This window comes from Hippocampus guttulatus, chromosome 6, assembly GCF_054856545.1.
Source record: "Hippocampus guttulatus isolate MCC_2025c chromosome 6, RoL_Hgut_1.0, whole genome shotgun sequence".
NCBI classification, from domain to species: Eukaryota; Metazoa; Chordata; class Actinopteri; order Syngnathiformes; family Syngnathidae; genus Hippocampus; species Hippocampus guttulatus.
The window spans coordinates 9,539,291-9,563,831 of NC_141266.1; the positions used below are offsets into that span (position 1 = coordinate 9,539,291).

The 24,541-nt window shown below is 46.0% G+C and overlaps 1 protein-coding gene and 2 long non-coding RNA genes across 3 annotated transcripts; 2 read left to right on the plus strand and 1 right to left on the minus strand.

Annotated features, from left to right (window-relative positions):
* The first annotated feature begins 2 nt into the window (after positions 1–2).
* Positions 3–22,631, plus strand: mc5ra (melanocortin 5a receptor). Its single transcript, XM_086113225.1, has 4 exons — positions 3–199; positions 569–675; positions 20,946–21,134; positions 21,920–22,631. The coding sequence occupies exons 1-4, from the start codon at positions 23–25 to the stop codon at positions 22,488–22,490; spliced, it is 1,044 nt and encodes a 347-aa protein (XP_085969351.1). The 5' UTR covers positions 3–22; the 3' UTR covers positions 22,491–22,631.
* LOC147203465 (uncharacterized) lies at positions 4,572–9,906 on the minus strand. The gene is made up of 2 exons (XR_015101155.1): positions 7,328–9,906; positions 4,572–5,971 (listed from the first exon to the last, which is right to left on the minus strand). It is a non-coding gene; the product is annotated as an uncharacterized LOC147203465 (long non-coding RNA).
* On the plus strand, positions 10,520–12,407 carry LOC147203466 (uncharacterized). The gene is made up of 3 exons (XR_015101156.1): positions 10,520–10,817; positions 11,051–11,081; positions 11,850–12,407. It is a non-coding gene; the product is annotated as an uncharacterized LOC147203466 (long non-coding RNA).
* Positions 22,632–24,541: the final 1,910 nt, after the last annotated feature.

Sequence of the window (24,541 nt, forward strand, 5' to 3'; positions counted from 1 at the left end):
AGAAAAGGCCATCTTGACTTGAATGACAGTGATTTGGATCAGAGCTCCGACAGGGATGAACGTGTCTCTCGGGCCCTCCTACAAAGAGGAGATGTTCATGGGTAACTCGACTTTGCCATCCCTCTCCAACTCCAGCCTGCTAGACAATGGCGGAACCAGCCAACCTGCAGCATGTGAGCAAGTCCACATTGCTGTGGAGGTAAGTCCCTGTTTGTAATGTTACCGTTCAATCTAACCACCTCAGATATTTTTTACACATTTCCACAAGAATTTGGGAAGCAAACCAGTCTCTTAGGCACCACTTACTGTAATTGTTAACCTTAACAATGAAAATAAAACTTCAATGACTGGTTTCTCTGCCAGCAGCATGCGACAAGTTATTGAAAGTAATAGCATGTCGTAGACACAGCAACAAAACTACACGGGTTCTTTTTCCAGGTCATGTTTGCAAGGCCAATAAAAAGTGGCATATCGATGTCACATATCAGGGGTCAACATCTTATCTGTATTCACAAATCATAAATCCACTTGGTGCTATTTTTTTTTCAACCAACATGCTCTCTCTTAGGTCTTTCTGACGCTTGGGATCATCTCCCTTTTAGAGAACATCCTGGTTATTACAGCCATAGTAAAGAACAAGAACCTTCATTCACCCATGTACTTTTTCGTCTGCAGGTAAGGGTTCAACTTCTAAGCACAAAACCAAAATATACACAGACCAGCCGTATCATTAAGGCTACTTGCACCAACATCCAATACATTTCTATTATAAATCGATCATTACTTTGTTTGGGACTGGCACTGTTTTGCACACTTACAGTGCCTGTGTGTGTATTCATTAATTTAACAATATATATTATTATTATTGTTATTATTATTATTATTATGGGCGTGGTGAGAATTTCACACACACATGAAAGATCTTTAAGGTCTCATGCATTAGATAGGTCAAAATGAGTCTGTGACATCGTTTAAGTTTGACATCTATGAAGGATTGGAAAATGATAGGATCACAATTAGGAGTTGTTGTGACATAGTTACGCTACTCTTTATTCAAGTAACCATGCATCCTTCCATACATCCATACATCTATTTTCCGATCCACTTATTCTCACAAGGGTCGCGCTTGAGCCTACCCCAGCCGTCTTCGGGCAGTAGGCGGAGGATACCCTGAACCAGTTGCCAGCCAATCGCAGGGCACACAGAGAGGAACAATCATCCGTGCTCACACTCACACCTAGGGACAATTTAGAGCGTCCAATCAGCCTGACATGCATTTTTTTTGGAATGTGGGAGGAAACCGGAGTACCAGGAGGTACACACACAGGGAGGCCATAGCTGGAATTGAACCCGGCACCTCTGCACTGTGAGATCGATGCGCTAACCACTGGCCCACCAGGCCACAGTATCCATGCACTCAACTCAAATTCACATGAATTTCGATTGGTCACCATTTCAAACACTAGGTGACAACAGAATGTGTCAAACCAAGCCGGGAAACAAAACGTATTTCAGTGCTTGCGTCTTCGCTGCTATGTAGACAGGCTAAGATGGAAAAAAGGAGTAAGTCAGACACCAAAAGAGGGTGAGACAATTGGTGGCAAAATGTTTTAGGGGGTTGAATTTTCATGCTGACATCATTATTACATACTGACCTATTATATAAATGCCAATATTTAGCTCACCAAACTGTCCCTCTAAGCCGACACCCTCGTGTGTTGCTGGAGGCAAAGCACACTCTGTTTGCATTAATTTTTGAACACAGCCAATCAGAAGCTTGTGCTTCAACTGTTTACTTTCCCTGTACTGCCTGACGCTCTGGACGTTAGTACTTTTACTAGTACATTTTCAAAACGTTCCGAGTTTCCAAATAGTCTGAGTGAAGCCTTGCGCTCAGAGCAGATTTACGAACGCACACAAAATGAGGGAACAGGGATTTTGGGGGCCACAAGCTCCAATGTTCATGGAATTTTTGTAAAACGAATTTTCCCTCAAAGAAAATCAACATTTTCTGACTGGTCCAACTTAGAAGGAAGAAAATAGCAAGAAGAAACACAAAATAAAATGGCAAACCCACAAGTTATGGTCACAAATGAAAACCCCGTGATAGACTGAGTGCTGCAATAACCAAACTTTGAGTAACAAGGGAACACTGTATGCATCACAGTTTAAAATATTTGTCGTTATTTCTGGACAACTGCAACTTTTTGACAACTCCTGCTACAAATACTGGCACCAAATGAAAAAAGAGCAGGCCTGGCGAATGCTGAGCGATATCGCTGGCATATCTGCTAAATACAGGACTCATTTACAGTTTTCTATTGTACTCTACTATGAATCAAGCTAGCAATAGCATTAGCCATATGTAATACACACTTATTCACTTTTTCTCTCTCGCTCTCTCTCTCTTTTCAGAAATTTAATTAATGAAAGAGATATAGCACACTATCAATCTGACCAAAGTTGTTTTCAATATTTAAATTAAGCAATGTTTATTTACTACACTACTCTTCCTTTAAAAAGATAATAATGAGGACATTTTCATAGACTATCAGAGGTATTAATTTAAGGGGCCGTGCTAGACCTGTTTTTATTATCCATGTATGCATCCATCCATGTATCCATTTTATCTTTAGTAATATTTGCTGTCCTTTTATTGGATTTTCAAGATAATTTGCATTGGAAATGTCGAGAGTGCTCTTTTTCAAGCTATTAAAGTTGGTCAAAAACATCATCTTGAACGGGCAGATTTCTCATTACCAGTTTACCGGTAATCTTTATTATGTACAGTATGTGTCTCTCAAGTTACTTTGAATAAGCTATTTTTACATAGTATTGTACATTTTGTTGTTTTGTAATTGTTGTTTATAAATTCTATGAAGCTCAGTGACACAAAAGCACACTTACACCGTGCGAACCACAGATGTGCAGAAATGAATGACTGTATTGATCCATCCATCCATCCATCCATCCATCATCTACCGCTTATCCGGGGCCGGGTCGCGGGGGCAACAGCTTTAGCAGGGAAGCCCAGACTTCCCTCTCCCTAGCTACTTCTTCCAGCTCTCCCCGGGGGATCCCGAGACGTTCCCAGGCCAGCTGGGTGACATAGTCTCTCCAGCGTGTCCTGGGTCTTCCTCAGGGTCTCCTCCCGGTGGGACATGCCCGGAACACCTCACCAGGGAGGCGCTCAGGAGGCATCCGAATCAGATGCCCAAGCCACCTCATCTGGCTCCTCTCGATGTGGAGGAGAAGCGGCTCGACTCTGAGCCCCTCCCGGATGACCGAGCTTCTCACCTTATCTCTAAGGGAGAGCCCGGACACCCTGCGGAGAAAACTCATTTCGCCCGCTTGTAACCGGGATCTCGTTCTTTCGGTCACGACCCATAGCTCGTCAAGTCAACAGTATTTATAGAGCACTTTCAAACAGCCATCGCTGCATACAAAGTGCTTTACATGGAGCAATTTAACATGCACAATAAACAGTAAGACAAATCGGTAATAAAGGCGGTAGAAAGCACCAAACAGTAAAACCAAGAACAAATCTAAGTCATGCTGAGTCGAATGCCAAAGAATACAAGTGAGTTTTGAGGAGGGTTTTGAAGATGGGCAGCGAGGAGGCTTGCCGAATGTTCAGTGGGAGGTCATTCCAGAGAGAGGGACCAGCAACAGAAAAGGCTCGATCCCCTCTGAGCCTCAGTTTAGTTCTTGGTACTTCTAATAAGGTCTGGTCCACAGACCTGAGGCGCCGGGCAGGTGTGTAGGGGCGGATGAGCTCAGAGAGGTAAGGTGGCGCGAGATTATTCAGAGATTTGAAAACAAATAAGAGGATCTTGAAAATAACTCTAAAATGAATGGGGAGCCAGTGAAGGGATGCCAGAGTAGGAGTTATGTGCTCCCTCTTACGAGTACCAGTCAAGAGGCGAGCAGCGGCATTCTGGACCAGCTGAAGGCGCTTAATGGAGGACTGGCTGACTCCAAAGTAAAGGGCATTGCAGTAATCGAGCCAGGATGTGACAAAGGCATGAATTACTGTCTCAAAGTGTTCATGTGAGAGGAGAGGTTTTATTTTGGCCAGCTGTCTAAGGTGAAAGAAGCTGGATTTAACAACGGCACCAATTTGCTCATCGAGTTTGAAATCACTGTCCAGTTTAAGGCCCAAGTTTGAGACTGTTGACTTAAGATAAGGAGACAGGGGGCCCAAGTCTACAGGATGGAATGTACAAGGGCCACTGGGACCAAACAATATCACCTCTGTCTTCTTTTCATTGAATCTCAAGAAATTTTGTGCCATCCAGGTTTTGATTTCTTCCACACAGGATAGGAGTGGTCTTAATGAGAAGGCGTCTTTCTTGCTCAGTGGGACATAGATCTGGCAGTCATCTGCATAGCAGTGGAAGGGAATACCATGTTTCCTTAAGATGTGTTGGAGGATGATCAAACAGGGGGAAGTGTGTTGTTGTCGACACGGCGGGATCCCTTGACCGTTCTCCACTTCCCCAGGTCCTCCGCGTGTTCGTTTGATTCGGGCTGAGTTGATGTGCAAAAGTCAGAGGCTGGAAATGGAGAAGTTCTTGCAAGATGTTTTACTGAACGTTCAGGGCACAACACGAATCGATTCGGGCTCCTGTGAGTCTCAGATTTCATCAGGAAGCCCCGAGCAACTACAGTCACAAGTACATATAGGCATAGTATGTTAATTATATTAATTAGGGGCGGGCAGTCCTTCCCCTCATGTAAAAATCTGAAACAAAGAAAGTCAAGCAAAGTTCGATTTTGGCATTTTGACAAAGTACAGACCATATCTGTTGGTCCACAAATCTTGAGATTAGGGTTCCTCTTCGAAGGCACTTGACAGCCTTCAGGGACTTTCCCAAGGTGGGAGACGCAAAAGAAAACACTTGGGGGGCTGTTAATCACTCAAGGGGAAATAGGAGCCCAGCTTCACACTACATTCTTTGTTTTAAGTAGCGGATGTTCAGGACAGAGACCTAATAGTCAAAGTCGACCTGTCTATGATACAAAGTTTTAAGATAAACATATAACATAGGTGATATCTTCAATCCCTCTCTCGGACTCGAAAGAGTCCGAAAACTTGTTTGAAAAAGCTTTCCCTCTCTCGGACTCGTAAGAGTCCGAAACCCTTAAATGCATCTGAAAACATTATGTAAAGGTGATGTTTCAACAGCAAATACATTGGTGAGATAAATTCAAAACGATATGAAATGTGACAATAATAACGTAAACGTCAAAAACACTAATGTGTAATTCCAGCATGCAAAAATGGCAGTGATCATGAAAACATTGTGCATGCGTCAAATTCAAAAGTCATTTGGGTGTTTCCTATCATATGCAAGCAGATGCCCTCTCTGGTGGAGGCTGAGGAGGAGAGTATTCCTCCGTATCCCACGGTGGTATAAGTGATAGCTTTGGGAGTGGGGCAGCGTTCGTTCGACGAGAGGGGAGTTTCTCGCCTGGTGGATGCGAGTTGCACAAGCAACAAACCGATCAAATACTTGGCGATCATCGTCGGTGGATACTTTGAGTGTGATGACAATTTTAGGGCAGACCACTTGAATTCAGGGTGAGTCGCTGGGAATGCTGTGTGTGTGTTTTTTTTTTTTTTTTTTCTTTCTCAAGATGTGAGCTCAGCTGCTGTTGGATTGCAGTTTTCCTGGGTGGAAGTTGCTCCTGCGTTGTCTGTTGCCGGGTTCAATTTGGAGTCGTCTGGCTCTGTTCGGGATTCGTCGAGCGTTGTTTCGAAGTCGTCAGGCGTTGTAGTCGTCCCAGGCTGGTCTCCCTGGCTGTTGATGTGATGGAAGCTGATCCCTGTGGGGCCTCAAGCTGGTCTGGTAGACGTCAAGTGGAACCACGTGTCTCCCTTTCCTTGCAGGCGAACCGCAGATGAAGTCCTCTCCGTCACCTTGTATGGACCCGTCCACCTGGGTTCCGACCACTTCCTTTTCAGAACCTTTAACCACACAAGTTCACAAACATTCATTAGCGGTGGAGCATCGGCCTGTTTTTCGGTCAGGCTGGAGAACGTAAAGGTCAGCTGTCGCAGCCCAGGCGGTCCCTCCACCTGCGATTCCTCCAGTGGAGCTGTTGGTGCCGGAAACGGTCTGTTGGTATGACATTCAAATGGTGTCCACCCTTTGGCTGAATTTAGTGACATCCTTACATTCATTAAGGCAATTGGGAGAGCCTGTACCCAATTTAGCTTAGACGATGCTAATGCTTTTGCTAATTTTTCTTTGATGTTCCTGTTCATTCTTTCAACTTGACCTTGGGACTGTGGGTGGTACACTGAACCAAAAGAGTGTTTTAAACCCAGGGCCCTCTCTACTTCTTGTAGATGTTTGTTTTTGAAATGAGTTCCGTTATCGGACCTGATTTTCTTTGGGAACCCATGAGTCGGAATGTAATGATTGATCAAGTGTTTAGCCACAACGTTCGCTGTTTCCGTTTTGCATGGATAGGCTTCTGGCCATCCTGAAAAAGAATCCACAATTACCAACAAATACCTGTATCCTGACACTGGTTTGATCATGTCAGTGAAATCCATCGAAACCACTTGACCAGGAGCAGTCACGTCCGGATCGTGAGTGCCCTGTGGTGGCTTCGTCGTAGGCATGCTGTTGTACCTGCTACAAACACTACCGTCCTGTAGTTCACTTTTTACAATCGTTCTCATGAAAGGGTGCCACCAGGTGTGGAGTCGTCTCAGTGTTTCATCCACGCCTACATGGCACACTCCATGGGCTTCACTTATCAACTGTTTCAACTGTTTTTGTGGTGGGATGCATCTCCCATCCTTCTTCCATATTCCATTATCACTCTTTGCACCCCCTTTCGACTTCCACACACTCTTTTCTTCTGGACTGGCTTGCTCTTGCCACAACTTGACCGTATCCTCATTCACCTCTTCCCTATCGGTTAATTCATTCTCACTGATCATTAGTTGCAATGTGGGAAGATGATAGCCTGCTGCCTCTTTCGCCGCCTTATCAGCCGAATCATTTCCTTTTGCTACAAAGTCTGAGCGTTTGGAATGTCCTTTGCATTTAATGATGGCCACTGCTTTGGGCAGCATTAAGGCATCTCGCAATGCTAGGATGTCTTGATGATGCTTAATTGGCGTTCCTACAGCAGTCACAAAATCATTTCGTTGCCACTCAGCCAGAGCCGTGTGTATTACCACGTGCACATATGCTGAGTCAGTGTAAATGTTGGCAGTTTTTCCCTGGGCTAGCATTAAAGCTGTTTGAACCGCAATCAGTTCAGCTCTCTGTGCTGATTGGGGACCTGTTAGTCTTTTTGCTACTACCGTCGTGAAGTCGTCATCCGTCATTCGTGTCACAGCGAATCCCGACTGGAGTCCTTTTTCTCCTTTGAAGCAACAGCCATCTGTAAACAGTATCATGTCTGGATTATTCAATGGTGTCTCATACAGTTCTTCTCTGAGCGTGTTTTCGTCCACTATCCGCTGTGTGCAGCAGTGTGGTTTTCCTTCCATCATTCCTTCCGCCATGTTGACGCCTTCGTGCGTAAACAAGATGTGGGGTTGGGTTAGTATTGTCTCGATTTTTCTTTGTCTCCCTCCTGTCATGGTGAATGCCTGGCTTGTGACGTATTGTACAGTGCTGTGTGATGTGCGGATAGTGAGTGGATGATGTAAAACTATGTGCGATGTTTTCTGAACGAGCCGAGCAAGAGCTGAGGCAAAAGCCGCACATAAAGGATGTCGTTGTTCATATACGTCAAGTGGAGTGGATGCATACAAGCAAGTGTATCGTTCACCAACTCCCCCTTTCTGAAAAAGCACAGCAGACACACTGCTTGATTTTTCAGACACATCAAGAAAGAACATTTTGGTGTAGTCTGGAATGGCCAACGAGGCCGCAGAGGAAAGAAACTGTTTCAAGCTGATAAACGATTGGTCTGCATCAGAAGTCCAGGTAAGAGAGTGAGTCAAGTTTCGCATGCCTTGGTCATTAACCATGGCGCGCAAAGGACGTGTGAGTTCAACGAAGTCTGGAACATGGTGTCGAGAATAATTACAAAGTCCCAGGAAGGCAAGCATTTGCTTGACATTGGTGGGTTTGGGATGGTGCAAGATGTCATCCTTGTGTGAAGGTGACATGCCTGTCCCGTGTCTCGAAATGAGCCGCCCAAGGAATGAAACTTGAGGGCGTGCGATTTGAAGTTTGCTCTTCGAGCATTTCAAGCCAATCGTTGCCAAGTGAGCAAGCAGGGATCGTGTGGCTTCAACACACACAGTTTCAGAAGGAGCAGCCAGCAGAATGTCATCAACATATTGGATCAATAGTACTCCGGCTGGGAGAATTAGTGGCGCCAAAAGTTGCTTCAAATAGGCATTGAACAGGCCTGGAGAGAGAACAAAGCCTTGTGGCAGTCGGTTGTACGAATAGCACTCACTATTCCATGTGAATGCGAAATACTCCATCATGGAGTCATCAAGCGGGATGCAAAAGAAAGCATTCGCCAAGTCTATACAAGCGAAATGAGTGTGGGATGGTGCAAGTTGAGATAAGGTAGAATGCGGGTTGGGAACAGGCAAGGTAGGTGTCAAGACAGCAGCATTGATGGCGCGTAGATCGTGAACCATGCGGTATTTTCCGGTATTCTTTTTCTCTACGGGTAGGATGGGAGTGTTATATCGCGAACGCGGAATTTTGCATAGAACACCCGCTTCCAGCAACCCATTTATTGTGTCTGTTATACCGAGACGCCCTGATTCTTTAGTTGGATACTGTGGAATATAAATCGGCTCGGGTTTTATTTGAAAAATGACTGGAGTGACGTTGCATCGTCCCACGTCTGTTGAGTCGGTGGCCCACAAGTGCTGTGGAAGTTGTTCGAGCATGGATGCAGCGAGATCACTATCGGTCATTTCTCTGCCATGATGCCTGTCCAAAAGATTATGTTCAAGAACAATCAGTCGCCGTTGTACACTCCCTCACGAATGGACCAAGATCCTTGGCTGTGTGTTGTGGAGAAACCATCAGCGAGACATGTGGATGGCAGGGTGGCATATACGGGTCGGACGGATCTGCCATCATGTACCATTTTTGTTGTTCGTCTGTTAGAGAAACCGAAAAGGCTACTCCTGGCTTTCCTACAAACAAATCGCCCATGTTCAATTGCCACGTGTTTCCCTCAACTTCCTTAAATGCTTCACTGTACACTTCATCACTTTTTCTGTCATAGTAGAGTGTGCAATGCATGCAGTCCGACACCATGTCATAAGTGCGAAGGCTGCGAACCCAAGGCGACCATTTCGTCCAGAAACTCTCCGCCTTCCTCCAATCAGTTGAATCTGTGTCCACTCTCGCCCAGTAGATGTCAGCTGTGGCACAGGCAATTGCAGGTGAGGTAACTTGTCCCTCGAATAGCTGTAATAGTTGAGCGTCCGTGTAGACAGATTGAGTAGAGCAGTGGCAGGAGTTCCCATCAGGGAACTCCAAAGTGAGTCCATCAGGGCTGCATTTTATGATCGGGGCCATCTTGATGAGGAGATCACGACCCAACAGGTTCACTGGACAATTTGGTGCAAAGACAAAAGAGTGCATCAACGTTTGTGAGTAACATTGAGTGCGGACAGGGGTAGTCATGTGCAGGGTGGTTTCCTCTCCCTTGAATCCAACTAATGAGATGCCGCCGGTAGTAAGGGAACTTTCTGGTGGTAAGGTCATGACGGTGGAATGTCGCGCTCCAGTGTCGACCATGAAAGGTAGAGAAGTTCCTCCTACCGTCAAGTTGATCATCGGTTCCTGCAGACCGCGGCTAGTGGATCCAGGGCCCCATCATTGCGAATATTGACCGGCAGTCGGTGGCAGGTATTGTTGGTTTGGTGGTTGAGGAGGGCCAGGTTGTAGAGGTGGCATGACAGTCTGTTGTGGTGGCTCGTTATAGGATTGTTGGTTGTAGTCTCCCCTGCCACGTGACTGTGCGTAGCCTCCTCTGTCGTAGCTCCTTTGTTGTCCTCTGCCTCTGCCCCCCCATCTTTGTCCTTGTGGTCTGGCTCGGCAGTCACGTGCCCAGTGGCCCATTTTGCCACAGTTAAAACATTGTCCTTGGTCACCAGGGGGCGCTCTCCGACCCCTGAATGGTCCCGACTGATACATCATGCACTCAGAAAAGACAGAAGGTGATGAGGTGTTAGCAGCTGGTGGAGTCACGGGCTCCTCCTTTTTCTGCAAGCTTTGGAGCTGCATAATAGTCAATTGGGATTCAACGTTCTTTCGCTTTTCATTTTTTGTTTCGTTATCTTTACTATGTCTCCGTAGATGGTGCTTCAGGTGAGACAGCCAGCGAGCGTGGTCAGCGCCAGGGAGATCAGGGTTTGATTCCATGGACTGGACTACGGATTTGGGAACCCCTTTTAGCACAGCCGCCCGAAATACTTGGGAATAAAGAGAGGAGTCAGTGGGTTGATGACCTGTTTTTAGCGCAAAATCGACTTGAGCGCGATCAATAAATACTGCTGCATCCTCATCTGACTTTGGAGCAAACATCAAGTCAGAGATAACGACCTCGGGTATGGGGAACAAAGCATCTAATGCTGTCAGTATTTTCATAAACTGTGTGCTAGTAAGTGCGATGTTGTCCATAATGTCTGTAAGTCCCGATTGTTTCAAAAGAGTCTCTAACTGAGACAGCGGGCACGATTGCGTCATCAATGCTCTTACGTCACCTGCTGTGAGAATTTGACCTGTCGTGGCGCGCTGGACGGCTTTCAGCCAGCTCTCTCCACCATTCTGCATGGGAGGAAGTTTCTGCAACATCAGACTGAGGTCAGAGGGGGTGAATGGTTTATAATACATTGCTTGACATCCCTACACAGGGTCCACCTTGGATATCATGGGAGCTTGGAAAGCAATCCCTCCCATAGAACGAGTGTACATGCCTCGCGGGCTCTGTGAAGCATCTGCATGTACTGAGGTGTCGATTTCAGTGTGTCGCGATGTACTCAGTGGTGAGTCTGGATGTGTATCTTTAAGGCTCTGTAACTCGCTTTTCATGTCAGTCATCTCCTTCTGCAGCTGGGACATGTATAGGTGTGTATTCACAGTCGCCATATCCTTCCGTCGTTCCCCCTCCTCTATCTCCTTCTGTCTCTCTTCAAAAATAACATCTCTAGCCTCACGGCTGCGTCTCACCTCTTCCTCTTCTTGTCTGTGTGCTTTCTCCTCTGCGTCTTTTAAGAGTGCGAGTAGCTCGTCACTAACATTCCTCGGCACTACCTGATGTCTTGTCAACAAACTTTTAAATTTTATAGCTCCGTCTAGCAATTGCCGCGGCTCACGCCTGTATTTCATTAGTTCGTCAAAGTCTTTTTGTATCATGTCGATTGAAGCAGTGACTCCTGCAGCCAGCGAGTCCGCAGCTGTCTGTCTGGTCGGATCAGAAGGTGGTCGACCCGCAGCGCCAACTCCATCCCAGTCCACTTGTAGGCTGCCTCCATAAACTGACAAGATAGGACAAACTGGTACAGATGTATCTTTAAGCATTTGTTTTACGTTTGCGTAAGGTGAGTCGGTGAAAGGGTTAATAGGCACACTTTGTCGCCCCACGGCAGACTCACAATAGGATGGCGGCGCAGAGGGCAGCTGCTTGACTCTCACACTTTCTGTCTGAGATTCTTTTCTTGACTGTTTTACAGCATAGCCCATTGCCAACAGTCTGGCATTTTTTGTCCATTTTTCAACTTTCTTTAGACTTCCTCTCACCTTCCTGCCTCTCGGAGACAACTTGTTTGTTCTTTTCACATCTTCCTCCAATTTTTCCTTTTTATTCAAACATGCTTTTTCTACTTCTTTCATCAGAGTCACCAAGCACGCAGCCGAAGACATCGGCGGGAACCAGCCCTTGTCACAACATTCTCTCACCCACTCTCTCAGTTCATCCCTTTTTTCTTCCCTACTTTTCTCTGGCAAAGCGCCCACACACACACTACATGCACTTCTCACTTGATCACTCAGCAGCACACTACGGCCATGGTTTGGAATAACACGGGTATCGAACCACTCCAACTCCCTATCGAATTCCCCATCCATCTTTATACTTTAACAACACAAAACAAATTACAAACAAGGACACGACACACAGATTACAAATAAAGACACGACACACAGATTACAAACAAAGACACGACGCACAGATTACAAACTCCTCCTCTCCCCTCCTCTTTTTATTTTCTTAGCGGCCTTATTTATTTAATTAACGTCACACAAATGGAGGTCAATTCTTTCCCTATCAATCTCGCCCTACCTTATGCTGTAAATTGAAATGTGTGACTCCCTTTATTCTTTTTCCCGGGAACCCATTTTATTCGCGAACTGCAGTATTTAATATCCGTGAACTTCGTTGTCCACAAACTTCTGACTCACGAACCTCTTTATTCGCGAACCTCTGTATTCGCGAACCTCTTTATTCGCAAACCTCTTTATTCGCAAACCTCTTTATTCGCAAACCTCTTTATTCGCGAACCTCTTTATTCGCGAATCTCTGTACAAGTGAATTCTCCTGTATTCTCTTTATGATCTTATTAAATTTGAGGAATTCCTGTTTCTAAAATTCTTGACAGAACGAAACAACCCCGCCTAAAATAAGATCAGTCTTAAAATCAACTCGTCTTCCTCGAGGAATTCTAGTCTCTAGGATTCTTAACAGAACGAGACAACCTCCCTGAAGACGAGTTTTTCCTTTCCCTTTTTCCTTATTCTCTTGTACTTCACTTGTATTTGTCTTAAAATCAACTCGTCTTCCTCGAGGAATTCTAGTCTCTAGGATTCTTAACAGAACGAGACAACCTCCCTGAAGACGAGTTTTTTTTTCTTTCCCTTTTTCCTTATTCACTTGTATTTCTCTTATTCTCTTGTACTTCTCTTCTTTACCGGTTATTTTAGGCCTTTGGTTTAAGCCGCAAAACGAGGAATTATTACTCCTATAACTCGATAATTCAAGCGGAGTACACCCAGTAATACGTTTAAACCGGTTTAAAACGTAAAACGAGGAATTATTATTTCTAGAACTCAGAATTAGAGCGAAATACACCTAGTAATACGTTTAAACTGGGTTTCTCAATTACCAGCCCCAAACTAATTTGGTCTCAAATCAAACGTGAATCATCACATCATATCAGTCAACAGGGCAGAAAATCAATCGAGAGGATAAATGTCCTCTTACCTTATCAATTATGGCGCGCCGAAATTCTGCCTGTTGACCGACAATCAGCTCGAATCACGTCGGGGTCACCAATTGTTGGAGGATGATCAAACAGGGGGAAGTGTGTTGTTGTCGACACGGCGGGATCCCTTGACCGTTCTCCACTTCCCCAGGTCCTCCGCGTGTTCGTTTGATTCGGGCTGAGTTGATGTGCAAAAGTCAGAGGCTGGAAATGGAGAAGTTCTTGCAAGATGTTTTACTGAACGTTCAGGGCACAACACGAATCGATTCGGGCTCCTGTGAGTCTCAGATTTCATCAGGAAGCCCCGAGCAACTACAGTCACACGTACATATAGGCATAGTATGTTAATTATATTAATTAGGGGCGGGCAGTCCTTCCCCTCATGTAAAAATCTGAAACAAAGAAAGTCAAGCAAAGTTCGATTTTGGCATTTTGACAAAGTACAGACCATATCTGTTGGTCCACAAATCTTGAGATTAGGGTTCCTCTTCGAAGGCACTTGACAGCCTTCAGGGACTTTCCCAAGGTGGGAGACGCAAAAGAAAACACTTGGGGGGCTGTTAATCACTCAAGGGGAAATAGGAGCCCAGCTTCACACTACATTCTTTGTTTTAAGTAGCGGATGTTCAGGACAGAGACCTAATAGTCAAAGTCGACCTGTCTATGATACAAAGTTTTAAGATAAACATATAACATAGGTGATATCTTCAGATGGAACCCAATGGGAGCAGATACAGCGAGAACAGCAGAGGCCCCAGAATTGAGCCCTGTGGAACACCACATGACAGGGGAGCAGTGCGTGACTCAGAACAGCCAAGGCTGACACAGAAGGTTCTGTCAGCTAAATAGGACCTAAACCACTCAAGAGCACTGCCACCAATGCCCACCAAGTGCTGCAAACGAGTCAGCAGAATACTGTGATCCACTGTATCAAATGCTGCAGTTAAGTCCAATAAAACTAGACACACGTGGTCTCCAGAGTCATTTGCCAGGAGGATGTCATTAGAAACGCGTAACAGGGCTGACTCCGTGCTATGCATCGTCTTGAAACCTGACTGGAAGACCTCCAAGATGTTATGTTCATCCAAGAAAAATTTCAACTGCATGTGCACCACTTTTTCCAGAATTTTGGAAATGAAAGGCAGTTTGGAAATGGGCCTGAAACTTGACAGCACATCTGGATCAAGACCAGGTTTCTTGATCAAGGGTTGCACCATAGCATGTTTAAACTGTTGGGGAACTACACCAGAAGAGAGGCTGCTGTTGATGATATCCAAGACTGATGCGCCAACATTCGGGAGAACCTCCTGCATGGCACGGCATGATGAGTTGAACCAAGAGGTGAGTTCCTCTGTGTTAGACGAGGGTACGCAAAGGTTATTAAAGGCATCAGAGAAACGACTAGCAGTGCGAGGGTTAAAAATTCGGCGTTTAAAACTAGGAGCGGCAGATTTCACAGCAGCATGCGATAAGACTACGTCAAATAAAACTGCCATGTGATCAGAAATCCCATTTTCAAGGACTTCCAGATTTGACACCGGTAGACCATAAGCAAGGACAAGGTCTAAAATATGACCTTGTTCATGTGTCGGGCTGGTCACATACTGCACGAAATTAAAAGAGTCGATAAGTCTTAAGAAGTCCTTTGCTAGCGTTTTTTCCGGACAGCACACATGGATATTAAAATCCCCCATTAGGAGGATATGATCATATCTCAGCCTGATTTCCACAAGAAAGGTTGAAAAGTCGCTTAAAAAGTCTTTGTTGTATTTGGGAGGACGGTAAATGACAGCACAGAGCACCGGGAAAACACGACCGACTTCAAAGAAGGTTGCTTCAAAGCTGGTGACCATAGATGAGGGTTGGAACGTAGATCGACCGGTAAATTGAGAGCTTCGCCCTTTGGCTCAGCTCCTTCTTCACCACGACAGACCGATACAACGTCCGCATCACAGCAGACGCTGCACCGATCCGCCTGTCGATCTCCCGCTCCCTCCTGCCCCCACTCGTGAACAAGACCCCAAGATACTTGAACTCCTCCACTTGGGGCAAGATCTCCTCCCCGACCCGTAGGGGGCACTCCACCCTTTTCCGACTGAGGACCATGGTTTCAGATTTGGAGGTGCTGATCTTCATCCCAACCGCCTCACACTCGGCTGCGAAACGCTCCAGTGAGAGTTGGAGAGCCCTGTTTGAAGGAGCCAACAGCACCACATCATCTGCAAAAAGCAGGGATGCAATACTGAGGCCCCCAAAACGGACCCCCTCAACGCTTCGGCTGTGCCTAGAAATTCTGTCCATAAAGGTTATGAACAGAATCGGCGACAAAGGGCAGCCTTGGCGGAGTCCTACCCCCACTGGAAACGATTCCGACTTACTGCCGGCAATGCGAACCAAACTCTGACATCGGTGGTATAGTGACCGAACAGCCCGTATCAGGGGGTTCGGTACCCCATACCCACGAAGCACCCCCCACAGAACACCGCGAGGGACACGGTCAAACGCCTTCTCCAAGTCCACAAAACACATGTAGACTGGTTGGGCGAATTCCCACATACCCTCGAGGACCCTGCTAAGGGTGTAGAGCTGGTCCACTGTTCCACGGCCGGGACGAAAACCACACTGCTCCTCCTCAATCTGAGGCTCGACTTCCTGACGGACCCTCCTCTCCAGCACCCCTGAATAGACCTTACCAGGGAGGCTGAGGAGTGTGATCCCTCTGTAGTTGGAACACACCCTCCGGTCCCCCCTTTTAAAGAGAGGGACTACCACCCCGGTCTGCCAATCCAGAGGCACTCTCCCTGTTGACCACGCGATGTTGCAGAGGCGTGTCAACCAGGACAGCCCCACAACATCCAGAGCCTTGAGGAACTCCGGGCGGATCTCATCCACCCCTGGGGCCTTGCCACCGAGAAGCTTTTTAACCACATCAGTGACTTAAACCACAGAGATAGGAGAGCCCACCTCAGAGTCCCCAGGCTCTGCTTCCTCCAAGGAAGGCGTGTTGGTGGAGTTGAGGAGGTCTTCGAAGTACTCTGCCCACCGGTTCACAACGTCCCGAGTCGAAGTCAGCAGCGCCCCATCCCCACTGTACACAGTGTTAGTGGTGCACTGCTTCCCCCTCCTGAGACGTCGGATGGTGGACCAGAATTTCCTCGAAGCCGTCCGGAAGTCGGCTTCCATGGCCTCACCGAACTCTTCCCACGCTCGGGTTTTTGCCTCGGCGACCACCGAAGCTGCGTTCCGCTTGGCCAGTCGATACCTGTCAGCTGCCTCTGGGGTCCCACAGGCCATAAAGGCTCGATAGGACTCCTTCTTCAGCTTGACGGCATCCCTTACTGCTGGTGTCCACCAGCGAGTACGGGGGTTGCCGCCACGACAGGCACCAACCACCTTACGGCCACAACTCAGATTGGCCGCCTCAACAATAGAGGCACGGAACATGGTCAATGTCCCCCGCCTCCCCCAGAACACGGGAAAAGCTCTGTCGGAGGTGGGAGTTGAAACTCCTTCTGACAGGGGATTCCGCCAGACGCTCCCAACAAACCCTCACAATACGTTTGGGTCTGCCAGGACGGACCGGCATCTTCCCCCACCATCGGAGCCTACTCACCACCAGGTGGTGATCAGTTGACAGCTCCGCCCCTCTCTTCACCCGAGTGTCCAGAACATGCGGCCGCAAATCCGATGATACAACTACAAAGTCGATCATCGAACTGCGGCCTAGGGTGTCCTGGTGCCAAGTGCACATATGGACACCCTTATGTTTGAACAAGGTGTTCTTTATGGACAATCCGTGACGAGCACAGAAGTCCAATAACAAAACACCACTCGAGTTCTGATCGGGGGGGCCGTTCCTCCCAATCACGCACCTCCAGGTCTCACTGTCATTGCCCACGTGAGCATTGAAGTCCCCCAGCAGAACAAGGGAGTCCCCAGCAGGAGTACTCTCCAGCACACCCTCCAAGGACTCCAAAAAGGGTGGGTATGCTGAGCTGCTGTTTGGTGCATATGCACAAACCACAGTCAGGACCCGTCCACCCACCCGAAGGCGGAGGGAGGCAACCCTCTCGTCTACCGGTGTGAACCCCAATGTACAGGCACTGAGCCGGGGGGCAATGAGTATGCCCACACCTGCTCTGCGCCTCTCACCGTGAGCAACTCCAGAGTGGAAGAGAGTCCAACCCCTCTCGAGAGAACTGGTACCAGAACCCAGGCTGTGTGTGGAGGCAAGTCCGACTATATCCAGTCGGAAATTCTCTACCTCACACACCAGCTCGGGCTCCTTCCCTGCCAGAGAGGTGACATTCCATGTCCCAAGAGCTAGCTTCTGCAGCCGAGGATCGGACCGCCAGGGTCCCCGCCTTTGGCTGCCGCCCAGCTCACATTGCACCCGACCCCTTTGGCCCCTCTCATGGGTGGTGAGCCCATGGGAAGGGGGACTCACGTTGCCTCTTCGGGCTGTGCCCGGCCAGGCCCCATGGGTGTAGGCCCGGCCACCAGGCGCTTGCCAACGAGCCCCACCTCCAGGCCTGGCTCCAGAGGGGGGCCCCGGTGACCCGCGTCCGGGCAAGGGAAACCTTGGTCCATATATTTTTGTCATCATAAGGGGTCTTTGAGCCGTGCTTTGTCTGGCCCCTCACCTAGAACCTGTTTGCCATGGGTGACCCTGCCAGGGGCATAAAGCCCCAGACAACTTAGCTCCTAGGATCATTGGGACACACAAACCCCTGCACCACGGTAAGGTGACGACTCACGGAGGGGGACTGTATTGATATTTATCTCTTTCCTTCCATGTTACATCAATGTGATCATTCTTGTCAGAAATCATTATTCATACGGTCAGTGTGTTCACAAAAATAAATATCTTTATGAGCAATACATACAGGTTGGCGGCCGATTACCGGTTTGATGCTTACAGTGATTTTCAAGTCAAGGTTTGAATAACAGCTAATATTGGCTGTCATCGGCAATGAGCTCTTCTCTTTTTTGGGAGACGTCATAGCAGGGCATGATATGATTAGCTGCTTGCATAACTGAGTAAATATGCCAACTAGAAGGGAACTAATCTCTTTCCGTCAGTGGACACTATAGCTTTGTGTTTGCTTTCAAAACTTAGCTTGTAGCAGACGTGTGCACATTTTCAGCATGACGTCTCTGATCCACTGGTGAAAGGACACTTTGATCCTCTCCTCTTTCATCTATAACTGCTTCAGACAACAAAGTGTATGCAGAAAAGTGGTGAAGATTGCACGACTGTCTGTGTCCTATGTGTTGTGTTGTGTTATTTTTGTTATTTTGACTTCAAAATGGCGCCGCGAGAGTGGCTGCCTTTCCAGCAGCTCCTATATTCGACCAGTCGTCTGTCCCTTCCCCCAACCACCAACTGCAACCACTCTCACTGAGGACTTCTTCTCCTCCCCCTCCTCTTTCAACCAGCTCTCATCAACCCAGTCTGTCACCTGGTTCCTGCCTGTCCGTCACAACAGAGCAGGTGAGGAACCAACTGAGGAAGATGAATGTGAGGAAGGCAGCAGGTCCAGACAAGATCAGTTCCCGGCTCCTCAGGACCTGCTCTGACCAGCTGTGTGACATTGTCCAGCACATGTTCAACCTGAGCCTGAAGCTGGGCAGAGCTCCACAGCTGTGGAAAACTTCGTGCCTGGTCCCAGTGCCCAAGACCCCCCACCCTAAGGAGCTGAACAGCTACAGACCGGTGGCGCTGACGTCTCATCTGATGAAGACGCTGGAGAGACTCGTCCTCGCCCACCTTCGACCGCTGGTGAGCCCGGCACTGGACCCGCTGCAGTTTGCCTATCAGCCTGGCATCGGCGTGGAAGACGCCATTATCTACCTCCTCCACTCAGTGCTGTCACACTTGGAGAAGGCTGGGAGCACTGTGAGAATCATGTTCTTTGATTTCTCCAGTGCCTTCAACACCATCCAGCCCAACTTGCTGGGAGGCAAACTGCAGAACGCCGGAGTGGACCACCATCTCACAGCATGGATCACAGACTACCTCACAAATCGGCCGCAGAACGTGAGGTTGCAGAGCTGTGAGTCGGACAGGCTTCTCTGCAGCACTGGAGCGCCGCAGGGGACTGTTCTGGCTCCATTCCTGTTCATCCTCTACACCTCGGACTTCAGACACGCCACTCCAAATTGCCACCTTCAGAAGTTCTCCAATGACTCTGCGATTGTTGGCCTCATTACAGAGGGGGACGATCGGGAGTACAGGGGAATGACGAAGGACTTTGTGGACTGGTGCCAGCAAAATCTCCTCCAGATCAACCCTAGGAAAACTAAGGAGTTGGTTGTGGATTTCTGCAGGAAACAGTCCTCACCAGCACCGATGAACATCCAGGGTATGGACATAGAGAGGGTGACCTCCTACAAGTACCTAGGTGTTCTTCTGAACAACAAACTGGACTGGTCTACAAACACGGACACCCTGATTAGGAAAAGACAGAGCCGACTCTTCCTACTCAGGAAACTGAGGTCTTTTGGGGTTCAGGGGTCGCTCCTTAAGACTTTCTATAACTCGGTGGTGGCCTCGGCCATCCATTATGGCATTGTCTGCTGGTCAGGCAGCATCTCAGCCTGGGACAGAAAGAGACTGGAGCGACTCGTCAGGAAGGCCAGTTCTGTCCTGGGCTGCTCCCTTGACACTCTGGAGGAGGTGGGCAACAGAAGGATGCTAACTAAGCTAAAAGCTATGATGGACAGTCCCTCCCACCCTCTCCAGCCCGCCCTGACAGCACTAGGTAGCTCCTTCAGCCAGAGACTGTTACACCCACGCTGCAAGAAAGAGAGATACCGACGCTCGTTCCTACCAACTGCTGTCAGGCTGCTGAATAAAAAATAGCAACAATAATATTAATAATAATTAAATGATGTGGAAAACAACTGTAAATAGCACTGCGATTTATCCATTTTGTATTTATATTGCACTTAATTGAACTGTGTTTTTTTGTTTTTTCTTCTTCTTTCTGCCTACATTCTTGCTGCTGGAGGCTGTAAATTTCCCCAGTGTGGGACAAATAAAGGATATCTTGTCTTATCTTTATCTTATTTTGTTGTTCTACTCCTTCCTTTCATAACTTTGCTGCTGTGAATTGCGAATTTCTCCATTGCGAGACTATTAAAGGTTTTCTTAATTTATCTTATCTACGCTGACATTCAAAATCAGCCAGTCAAAAGAAAGGTCACTCAAAGGAAATCTTGCGTGTAAAAGAATGCCTTGAAGCTAGCTAACATGGCATAACGGAGAAAGACCCACAAAAGGCACAAAAAAAAACCTTGCAGTGAAGCAAGATAAGCATGTCATTTGCGCATCGACCAAAAAATTATTACATTTAAGATGCTTGTCTTCCCAGAAAGATTGCCCAAGAGATAGCATTTAATACTTTCCCTTGTGACGAGAGCCTGAAGGTGGTGTGATGAACATTTCAAAAGTTAAAACTTAGCTCTGGATTTTCTAGCATGACTGTAATATGTCTAATGTCAATGCTAAAGTGCCCCAATTGATTTTTTTTTAAATATAATGATGATAAATTACAAATAATTCCTGATTTTTTTTAATGTCTACTTTGTCATGATCACTTTCATCAAAGTAAATGTGAAAATAAAGAACTGTATTTGTTGTTGTTGTTTTAACTTAGAAAGGAAAGCATGTGTCGCTTTCTGAAGAATAGGGCTTTTTGTCATTAAATGTATCTTCTTTCTTTTGCAGTTTGGCTGTAGCTGACATGCTAGTTAGTGTGTCCAACGGCTGGGAAACTGTCGTCATTTACATGCTCAACAACAGACAGCTGGTGGTGGAGGAGCACTTCATTCGACACATGGATAATGTTTTTGATTCCATGATCTGTATCTCTGTGGTAGCATCAATGTGCAGTCTCGTGGCCATTGCTGTGGACAGGTAATCACCATCTGAAACTTCTACTTCAACAAACAGAGGAAAATGTGAAAAATCCCTTCTCAAGTCATTCTTGTTTAATTTATGTCTTTTATAAACAGCTCTCAAGGCAAATACTTATAATTAAAGTTAATAAAATCATTAATGACATCACTTGAGCATAGCGGTAGGGTAGTGGTAAGGTATGCCTGCCTCAAGAGAGGTTCAAATCTAGATTTAGGAGAGTATGTTTGGAGTTTGCATATTCTCCCCCTGCTTCTGTAAGTTTTCTCTGAGTACTCTGGCGTCATCCCACATTCCAAAAGCATGCAGGTGTGAATGTGAGTCTAAATGCTTCGTCATTAATATGTGCCATGTGATTGGCTGGCAAGAAGTCCAGAGTGAAAACTGCCTCTCGCCCATGTATTTTGTCTACAGTGTAGGTTCATTCAATTTAAAATGTGTTGTTTGGTCCCCTTCATGAAGTGATTAAGTAAAAAAAAAAAAAAAAAAAAAAAAATCAAATATTTATTTATATACAAATAAATATATGTGTATGAGTGATTGTGAGTAACTGTGAAAGAGTAAGTATACGTGCGTGCATTTTTTCAATGTAAAAATGATGTTGATTGTTGATAACGTATGTACAAGTTTTTGTTTTGCGGGTCCCCTGAGATAGCCTTGGCCACCCCAAGGATAAAAGTCGAGCGCCTCCACTGCATACTGGTGGAGGCCGACAGTTTCCGTGCTAAATAGTCTTATTTCCCAAATCAACAGTAACATGAACGTGATGTTTTTGTTATCTACAGATACATTACCATCTTCTATGCACTGAGGTACCACAACATCATGACAGTGAAGCGAGCTGGCTGCATTATTGGGGGAATCTGGACCTTCTGCATAGGCTGCGGGATAATCTTCATCATCTACTCCGATACCACCTCTGTCATCATCTGCCTTGTGGCCATGTTCTTCAGCATGCTGCTCATCATGGCATCCCTTTACAGCCACATGTTCATGCTGGCACGCTCGCATGTCAAGCGCATTGCTGCTCTTTCCAGTTGCAACACCATCCAACAGCGGAGAAGCATGAAGGGCGCCATCACACTGACCATTCTACTGGGGATCTTCATTGTCTGCTGGGCTCCCTTCTTCCTCCATCTCATCCTGATGATATCCTGTCCACGGAAGGTCTACTGCGTGTGCTTCATGTCCCACTTTAACATGTACCTAATCCTCATCATGTGCAATTCTGTCATTGATCCATTGATCTATGCCTTCAGGAGTCAGGAAATGAGGAAAACTTTTAAGGAGATATTCTGCTGTTTTAACCGAAGGAATTGCTACACCAGCATCTGTGCTCTGACTGGTAAGTGCTGAACAGCAGAAATAGAGCAATGAAATGACATTTGACACCGGAGCTTTATCACAACCCGATTTAATATTCAGTGCTGGATGTTGATTTATGATACTACATTTACAAGAAAATCCAATTGTTATGTCAGACGAATTAAAACAGTACAGTTGACTGAAATTCCAATAAATCAATTGATTACTCACCTGGATGAAGAGGTTTGTTTGTTTACCTAATCTGTTTGGGTTTGTTTGTTTTTTTGGGGTGGAAGGCGGGTAAAAATATTGCAAAAACTATGCATGTAATGACTCTCAACTCAACTCGACTGTATTTATAGAACACTTTCAAACAGCCATCACTGCATACAAAGTGATGTACATGGAACAACTATCACATATACAACAATAAAGCAAAATGACCACTACAAGGCTGTTTAAAGAAAATCTTGTTGAGATACAATATTTCTCCCTGTTTGAGCCATGGTTTGTAAACGCATAAACAGCATGTTAACGTGGAAAGACAAATTTATGTACAGTATTTTGATTTTAAAATCAATTAATTGTTGAGAATATGGTAGAACCCGCCAGGATCTACAAAGGTAGGAAAAGTGCAGATGCTGATGTTATTTCCAGAGAAATAGGGCAATGTTAATGCTATTACTTCTCAATGTTCATACTGTTTGGAATACATACTGACAATAATGCAAACAGTAAAACTTACTGTCACAAGAACAATAGGACACATGTAAGAGATAAGCATAAGGGAGTAGTCATCATCCTTTCTGAGACTGAGAGCTAATTCTTTGGTCCTGTTTAAATAAAGCAGGGGTGTCAAACTCATTTCACATTGTGGGCCACATACGGCCTCGGTAGATGTCAAGTGGGCCAGACCATTAAAATTATACCATACTCTGCTATAAATAACAAAAATAATATGTCTTTCCTTTGTTTTGGTCTAAAGAAGCACAAGACCATTAGGAAAATGTTGAAATTTAATGAACGTATCTTTTACAAAACATTTCATGAAGCACCTTAGATTTCCTTAGACAAATGTGCAATTTACTTTTATCATTCACATATATGCATTGCAACTGAACTCACTGATTGTACAAAGGCACAAAACTTTATCAAGTAATTGGGATCGAAAAATATAGTAATGCATTTCAAGATTAAATGAGATTTATAAAGAAAGGCATTTTTAAACCGCGTATACATGTGCATATAAAATCTAAATTTAATCACTGCCTACACCTTACAAACTAAGGAGAGTGCTATTAAATGTGTAAAGAATAAATTATTCACGTGTCTTTGATAGCGTCTGCTGTGTTGGGTGTGTCTCAGTGACAAACTGCGACTGTGGTTGTCTTCTTCTCTGATCAAAACAATGTTGTCTTCTCCTCTGATCGAAACTCCATGAATTGCACCTTATTAAAAATATTCATTCCGTGTCTTTTATGCATTTTTTTTTCACTTCAAAATGATCCTGTGGGCCTGATCGAATTTCCTCGGGGGCCGGTTCCAGCCCTCGTTTAAAGGGTCTCTGTTGTCACTATGGTCCATTTTTCACGAACATCTATGGGCTCTATTTTGCTCAATACCGCAAGCACACTCAAGCGCAAAAACTGGAGCATCTTGATTTTCGTGCAGGATCAAGCCTCCTTTTAGCATGGCAGAACGCATCGCACCATGCTGAGCGTTTTCTTTTAAATGCCCTTGGCACACCTGACAATTTGGTCACTGAAAGCAGGTCTACGTTTTGGCACAGGCAGTGTAACATACGTAATTTGGGTGATTAGATCAAGGTGCAGGTAGACAGATTTGGAGATCCATGGATATGTGTGGTGGGTGTCATCATATTCCATTCATAAATTTAAAAGTGTGTATCTGTATCATTGTAGAAATCATTTAATTAATCCATCCATCCGTCCATTATCTGACCCGCTTATCCTCACAAGTGCTGGAGCGTCTCCCAACTTTCTTCCTGTGTGGAGTTTGCATGTTCTCCCCGGGCTTGAGTGGATTTTCTCCTGGTACTCCGGTTTCCTCCCACATTCCAAAAACATGCATGGCAGGCTCAT

Bases quoted from the DNA above. Each gene is read 5' to 3' on its own strand.
- mc5ra (XM_086113225.1), top strand. From the start codon at position 23: ATGACAGTGATTTGGATCAGAGCTCCGACAGGGATGAACGTGTCTCTC. The intron at 200-568 runs GTAAGTCCCTGT...GCTCTCTCTTAG, and splicing joins AAGTCCACATTGCTGTGGAG to GTCTTTCTGACGCTTGGGAT. The intron at 21,135-21,919 runs GTAATCACCATC...TGTTATCTACAG, and splicing joins GTGGCCATTGCTGTGGACAG to ATACATTACCATCTTCTATG.